The 7,331-nt window shown below is 42.5% G+C and overlaps 1 protein-coding gene across 3 annotated transcripts; it reads right to left on the reverse strand.

The window, feature by feature from the left end:
* Positions 1 to 3,657: 3,657 nt before the first annotated feature.
* On the reverse strand, positions 3,658 to 7,060 carry LOC100283355 (uncharacterized). Of its 3 annotated transcripts, XM_020542150.3 has the most exons (3): positions 6,712 to 7,004; positions 5,882 to 5,929; positions 3,661 to 5,618 (listed from the first exon to the last, which is right to left on the reverse strand). In XM_020542150.3, the coding sequence occupies exon 3, from the start codon at positions 5,516 to 5,518 to the stop codon at positions 3,959 to 3,961; it is 1,560 nt and encodes a 519-aa protein (XP_020397739.1). In that variant the 5' UTR covers positions 5,519 to 5,618; positions 5,882 to 5,929; positions 6,712 to 7,004; the 3' UTR covers positions 3,661 to 3,958. The 3 variants fall into 3 exon arrangements, with proteins under 3 accessions (NP_001149728.2, XP_020397739.1, XP_020397740.1); NM_001156256.2 differs by lacking the exon at positions 5,882 to 5,929 and having other exon boundaries at positions 3,658 to 5,618; positions 6,712 to 6,862; XM_020542151.1 differs by lacking the exon at positions 5,882 to 5,929 and having other exon boundaries at positions 3,661 to 5,559; positions 6,712 to 7,060.
* Positions 7,061 to 7,331: the final 271 nt, after the last annotated feature.

The raw sequence follows: 7,331 nt of genomic DNA on the forward strand, positions 1-7,331 counted from the left end.
TGGAAACCAACTACTTAACCCTCTTTTGCTTGTAAGTACCTCTAAACTTTCATATTTGTTAGTTTTGTACACGCACACATAAACGAGAGTCTAACGATTAACACTTTTACACGTAGGATGCAATACATGGATGTTAAGAAGAAACAACTTAAGACAGGTTTTCTTGACCCGTTGATGATATCCCAAGCTCGCTACAAAGAAGTTGCTCAGAGACATGGAGAAGAATACAAAGACTTGGATGGTGCTGAATTTGAGAAAGCCGTCAAACAGAATCAGAGAAAGAAAATGAAGGTAATGGCGGCATACATTGGACGAGCCATGTATAATCATGTACAACATGGCAAGGACTTAATAATAGCTCTGCACCACTTTAAGTAAGTTCTCAACATGGTTTTGAACTATAAATTATGGCAATCGTGATCTTAACATGTGTTTTTGTCTATGTCTATATAGTGACCACTACATTTGTATCATGATCTTTCCAAAGCATGATAAAGTCATGGTCTTCGACTCACTGAGAATGGAAAAGGCTACGTATAATGACTTCTTGAAGATTTTAGATAAGTATGATTATTATTGCACACTTGTACTTATTACAACTTAACAAATGTATTCTTAATCTCACAATGCTATTCTTATATGCAGTGCATACCGTTTTTATTGGAAAGGTCTTGGCGGCGAACATCCAGAGGACAAGCCTAATTTGTCAATATCATTATTTCCATATGGTGACAAACAACCTCCGGGTACTGTCCTGTGCGGTTATTATGTATGCGAATGGTGTCGTGTCACCTTCCATTACATGGTCAATCGTGAGGATGTAAGTTCGCTATCATTGTCTATGTTGCAATTTTTATGTTATATTGTTGCTCATCACATTACTCTTAGTACTGCTTGCTTTTTGCTTTCATTGCAGGTTCCTAAATCCAAGATCAATGTTGAATGGTTAGAAAGAGATATGGTTTTCGTCGGCGTGGCTAAGGTTGTAAAAGACTTGCTTTACTTTATGCGCCGTGAAGTTCTTCATCAACAAGGGCTATTCTACAATACAAATGGAAATTTGCAACAATTTCCAGAACTAAGTTTGTACACGATATCACACAGTGTTTAAATCTTTAGTTAGGAACTTTAGATGTTTAGTTGTCTATGAAACTTTGAGATGTTGAGTTGTTATGCAACTTGATATGTGTATAAATCTGTGTATGATGGAACTTGATATGTGGATGAATATGTGTATGGAACCTGTATGTGGATGAATATGTGTATGATGGAACTTGATATGTGGATGAATATGTGTATGGAACTTGATATGTGGATGAATATGTGGAATATATGTTTGAATCTATGTTTGAATCTGTTATTAATTCTGTATATGAATCTAGAATCTAAATATGAATCTGGAATCTGTATATTGAAATACAGTCGGACTTATATTTAAAACCGCCTGTGATGTGTGTCTATCACAGGCGGTTCTTTTAAACTGACCGCCTGTGATGTGTGTCTATCACAGGCGGTTCTTTTAAACCGAACCGCCTGTGATGTGTGTCTATCACAAGCGGTTTTTGATTGACCGCCTGTGATGTTGTTTTACATCACAGTCGGTGCACCACAAGCGGTTCCTGGAACCGCCTGTGTAGAGGCTAACCGGACCGCCTGTACAGAGGTTTACTGTAGTAGTGCTTGCCCAGGATTCTCGCCAAGTAACCATCGTCCTATGCCATTGGACTCCACGTACCTAGGGTATATATTCCAACTGAGGCGAGCTTCTTGCATCATCGAGCCTCGAGCTATCCCATTCGTCAAGATCCGAAGCCATTCGAGCGAGCGGAGAGATCGAAGAGAGAGGGTGTATCGTCAATACAATATTAGTGTTACGATGATATTTTGCCACACAAATTTTGTATATCATAGTAATATTTGTCGTTTCGTATTTATGTTTCATACTAGTTTTTTACTTTTGTGGCAACGCACGGGCACAGACCTAGTACTATATTAGTCTATAATTGCATCAACAACTTTATAAGATCGAGTGTGCATACATATATATAATTGTGTACCTATATTGTGATTTATAAAAATGTTTAACCTTTTCAGAAACTTTGCTTGTGTCCACCTCTTCGATCACATTTGTGTTTTTCTACATCCAAACATTTCATCATTTCCATGTGAGAGTTTTAATGAATCATTATACTGCATTATTGCTGCGCACCTGCAATTGCTCATCAATTTGAAACTTTGTGTTTTTCCTATCACTATATTTTTTACAATTCCGTGTTTCGAGAGACCCTTAAGACCTAGTTTGCGTACTCTTGGATTAAAATGGTTTAGAGGGATGAGAGAGTGTTTAGATCCATAATAGATCAAAATCCTGCTCAATACATCTCAATCCACCTAGTCTAAATCTAAGACATGAACTTGGTCCAGCACAAACAATATAATCGCTATATAACATAATTCTACTCCAGAACCATGAGTACTAGATGATAGAACTTTTGGATCTCCCAAAAAAACCCTAAACACTAGATCAAAACACAAACACAAATTGTGTATCTTATTAGATCTGACGTCGTCATGTTCGTCGATGAAGTTCTGCGCTAGGGTAGCGACGGTTGGGGAAGCGAGCTCAATACCAGCATTGGACTTTCCGTTGCTGACAGCCTCCCCTCTAGATCGATCTGGGTTTGAGTTGGGGAACCTAAACTAAGACAAACCTAGGCTCTGTTTGTTTCAGCTTTTTCAGTTTCTGGTGACCAGAAGCTGCTACAGATTGTCAAACGCTTAGCTTTTTAGTCCGTTTCTATGAGAATCACTTTAGTCAAAACCATCTAAAATCAATGCGAACACATAATTGGTCAAGTCGTTGCAGTAGTAGGAAACTGTCACTTTCTACATCCTAAACTCTATGGACTTGTTTAATCTTCTTCCATGTAATCTCCACAATACTTAGTTTCTCTTCACAGCCAGATCCTCCCTATAGCCGGATTCTCAGAAAAGTTCCTCAGAAATAGGCTAAAACCAAACAAGCCCCTTGTATCTTTAGCTGTTGTCCCACTTCTCTATCTGTAGGGCTGCGCAACAGGAGCTCACCAGCCTCGCCTTGGACTGAATGTCCCCTATCAGGGAGCGAGGTCAATGGTCTAGTGAGCCGTTGAACTGGTGGAGATCAATTTCAACGCTAGCTATATATTTGGATTGATGGATCTATGATGTTAGGACTTGATTCAAAACTTATCTTTGTATAATGTGTTGTTTTGATAGATGTTCAATATAGATGCTCAATTTTTATGGAAATGAGTGTCCAGACGAGTAACTGTGACACACGTGGGTTTGGATACGGAAGAAATCTGTACTCACCAGAACTCACCAGTGAACATGTATGAGTCGATAGGTTATTTTTCTATTGGGGCATGAGTATAGGATAGCAATTAGCAATATCTAGTGGAGATTTACCCAATGCCAATTTGCCATCTTTACTCCATACTAGCAACCGCGTGCCGTGTTCAGAGGTTAGCTTCACTTTCTTACCTTGTTTCCTCTACTCACTTGATGAGGAACTCTGCACAAATATCACTTGGTAGTTAATTAATGCAGCTGTAACTGTAACCCAGCAATGTAGCCCGTGCTATACGCCTATGCCAATCACCATATTGGAGAACCAGATTAATAGCTGAGCAGCTTGTTATGATAAATTGTCAGTGCTACAAGCATCACGCCGATTCAGACAAAATGAACAAGCAATACTTGCGTATGTATACTGAAAATTGGGGCTATCTGGGTCTAAGAAATGCTAGAAGTCCTTGATCATTATTAATGACCACAAACGTAAGTACATTTAGGGAAAATATAAAGGCATAATCTCAAATGGCTCTTGAACAGAGGAAGAACCAAGCTAGCATCATGCAACAACATAAATAAAGGTTGGCAGTGCTGTTGTCGTCATCATCGATGGCGGCATCCATCAGCTATCTCCGTTCTGCTGCCCATAACTGCAAGATCCTGAAGGCAGGAATGAGAAGGGGTTCTCAGAGATGTCAAACCCAGGGCGAGTGAAATCGTCGAGCGCGCCAAAGCAAGGATCAAAGTTCAGCGGCGAGAAATAACCACGCACATCATCAGCCATTTTCATGTCGAGGTTCGATATACCATCAGACGAACTACAGGGGAAGCTATACATATTACTCCTCGCCATTTCATTCATCGGCTCACTGTCCTGAGGTTGCTCTGATGCTTCTGATACCTTCACATCTTCCATGGGAAGCGCAGGTGTGTGGCCTTGGAAAAGGGCAACGTGCCCAAAAAGCTTGTCCTTCCTGGAGAAGGTTGTTCCACAAGAACAGAGCCATTTATCACGACCACAGTGCTTCTCATGAGTCTTCAAGTCCGCGATGACAGAGAACTTCTTGGTGTTGCAACGGCTGCAGGTGTAACTCTTGTCACAGTGGCTTCGCTTGTAGTGGTTCTTCACGCACAAGATTGTTTTGAGAGGTTGGAACTTCTTGTGCTCTTTGTTCCGTTTGCAACCCACAAATGGGCATGAGTACCTTGTAACAGGTGCATGATCTGCACCTGAATCCTTTGTGGGTTTGGCAAGAGCAGCTGGAGTTTTGTACTCATCTCCATGGCCCCTCATGTGCATCCTAAGGTTAGCATCTCTCTTGAAACCCTTACCACAGATCAAGCAGAAATGAGTATGTGGTGCTAAAATCTCCTCCTTTTCCAATTGCAAGACTACATATGAACCAGGGGGGAGATTCTCTCCCTCACCACCATCATCACTTTCCTTCACATCATGGTCCTCCATGGGAGTCGGTTCAGACCCTTCCCCACCACAGGGATTTGGACATTTGATCATCTCATCTCTTTCATCTTGGGCAGGATTAAGGCTATTCATCAGTTCATCATAATCAGAAGTTTTTCCTGTGTCAGGAATATCAGTCTTGCTGTCTACACTTGGTCTCTGATTAGCATTCATGCCAAGGCCCATAGGAGAACCAAGAGTGTTGCCAAGCTGCCTAACTGCTGGATTGCTGCTAAGAAGTGGATTCTTCATTGAAGGGAGCAGGGAACCAGCAGTAGATATGAGCTGGATTATAATGCTAGTGAGATCAGCAGTTACAAGATGCTGCTTTGCGGCTAGCTCACTGGAACCGCCAGCTAATTGGTTCTCTCGATTACTCATAGACTGCACAATATCTTTTACCTGCTTGATCTTCTGCTCAAGGAAGGTTAGGTTGCTCACTATAGCCTGCGGATCCCAATCTGTATTCTGTGAAGGATTTGATTCAAACTGATTGCCAAATTTAGCTTCATTGTCATTAGGAAGATACAAACTGGAGGAGGGAGGCCCAAAGAATGGAGGAATGCCTGGCAAAGATTGACCAGGTCTTGGAAAATAAAACTGCTCCACCGAATTGGGGCGTAGAGTCTGTTGGTCAGGGTCAGCATTCCTTGATATGCTGCTTGCCATCGATGAGGAAACTTTCATGGTGGCTTCCAAACTTGTCATCCTGCCTTCCATTTCGATTCAACACCGCTCGAGTTCTGCTTCAGTATGATCTTCTACCTCAAGAAGTACAATCATCAGGCATAGAATTGTTCTATTGGGTGAGTATATAACTCTGCAACAGAGATTCAGAAATTATAAGCAGCAGAATGTAGAATTCAACATGTCATAGACAATGTTGGAACTTGGAGAAGGTTCACAAATGGCCTTTCTCATATCAAAAGAGAGGGGAAAAAAGAAACAAGCAAGAAGAGGATCCTATTCTAGTTGTAAAAGGCATACCAATCCTGGTACTTCTCTGTTTCACATGTATAACATGCAAGAAATAGGGAAGGTACATATTTTTTTCAGGAACCAAGACGGAAGTTAAAACGATACCATAGGTTCACCAGCCAGCCAAGCTTGTCAGGATCATAACATCATGTCCTAGTATTTCAACAAAACAGACATTTTTTTTACCGAATAGTCTTTTAATCCAGTGGCAGAGCTCCTGCCTTTTCAGGGTAAAAGAACTTTTTTAACGAATAAACATAGTACGAACTATTTTACTGATTGGTAACTTCTCGAGATCTTGTTCACTAAGATAATCTATTCTAACACGGACTGATCTGTGACCAGAAGGGAAGTACATCCCAAAAAGTCGGACCTTAGCAATATTTAGTAAATAAAGGAGCATGGTACCTAGCTGAGGCAAACAGAAGGATGGATGGACTTCAATACACGCAACCCAAAGGTCGATTGAAAGGATAAATCATGAGGGGATTATAACTGCTCAGTTCAATCAAAGACCCCAAGAAGATCAAATCGAAGATCCCAAATCTCCTAATAATCAAATAAAGATTCAGTAAACAGCTCCCCTTGTTTGTCCCCCCTATGAACTTCAAGAACACGAAGCAAACCCACCCGACACCAAGAACACAGATTCCCGATCGAGAGATCACAAATTCCTCATGTACCATCCTTTCGCCATACCTCAAGATGCTATTCCACCAAAAAAAAGGGAGATATTTTATCGTTTATCAGGCAGAGCCCAGATCAGACAAAGCAGGCAACAGTAGAGGAAATCATCATAGGGAGGACGAGCAATAGGCGACGCCCAGATTACCCTCGCTGGTGCCTGAATCCATGTTCTTGTTCGAATCCAGTGTGACGGAAACAGGCAAGAGAAGGTCGTAGATAAACTATTTCAGAGCCAGAGGTGGACTTACCGAGCAGCAGGATGGAATTGCGGCTCCCGGGCGAGAAAATGGGAGCCTGGAAGGCGGGTGCGCTGGGTTTATAGGAGGAGCAAGGAGCCCTGAGCTTTCGTGCCAGCTCCCCCTCGTTGACCTCTCGAGCTCCCTCCCTCCTCTCTCTCTCTCTCTCTCCTCTCTCTCTCTCTCTCTCTCGCTCTCGCTCTCCCCCTCCTCACTTTCCGTTGTGCGAGAGCGAGACTGCGAGGTCCCGTGCGGTGCGCCCCCCACGGCTGCCACCCGCGGCGCCGTGACGTGCACCAGTTGATTCTACTATCCGGTTTGGTGTGGGGCCGTGAGGCCACAATATGAGACTAGGCTGTGCGCAGCGGTCACCGCTAGCAATCCCTCTCCCCTTGCATGCCGTCTGTAGGGGTACCCTACGGCCGCAGCGGTGTCCCCTACAGCACCCCCTACGCGTCGGCACCCTTCTCTCTCCCCCAGATCTAGCGTGTCACTGTTCATCACCCTAAACACTGTGCTGTGGGTCTACGAGTAATTGTTAGTAGATAAAAAATTGATAGTTGATATAAAAAAAATGATATTTTATAGTTGTAGTGGGGTATAGGGGACTATTTAGGGGGAACCGCTGCGGG

The sequence above is a fragment of the Zea mays genome, chromosome 8, assembly GCF_902167145.1.
Source record: "Zea mays cultivar B73 chromosome 8, Zm-B73-REFERENCE-NAM-5.0, whole genome shotgun sequence".
In the NCBI taxonomy this organism is placed as follows: Eukaryota; Viridiplantae; Streptophyta; class Magnoliopsida; order Poales; family Poaceae; genus Zea; species Zea mays.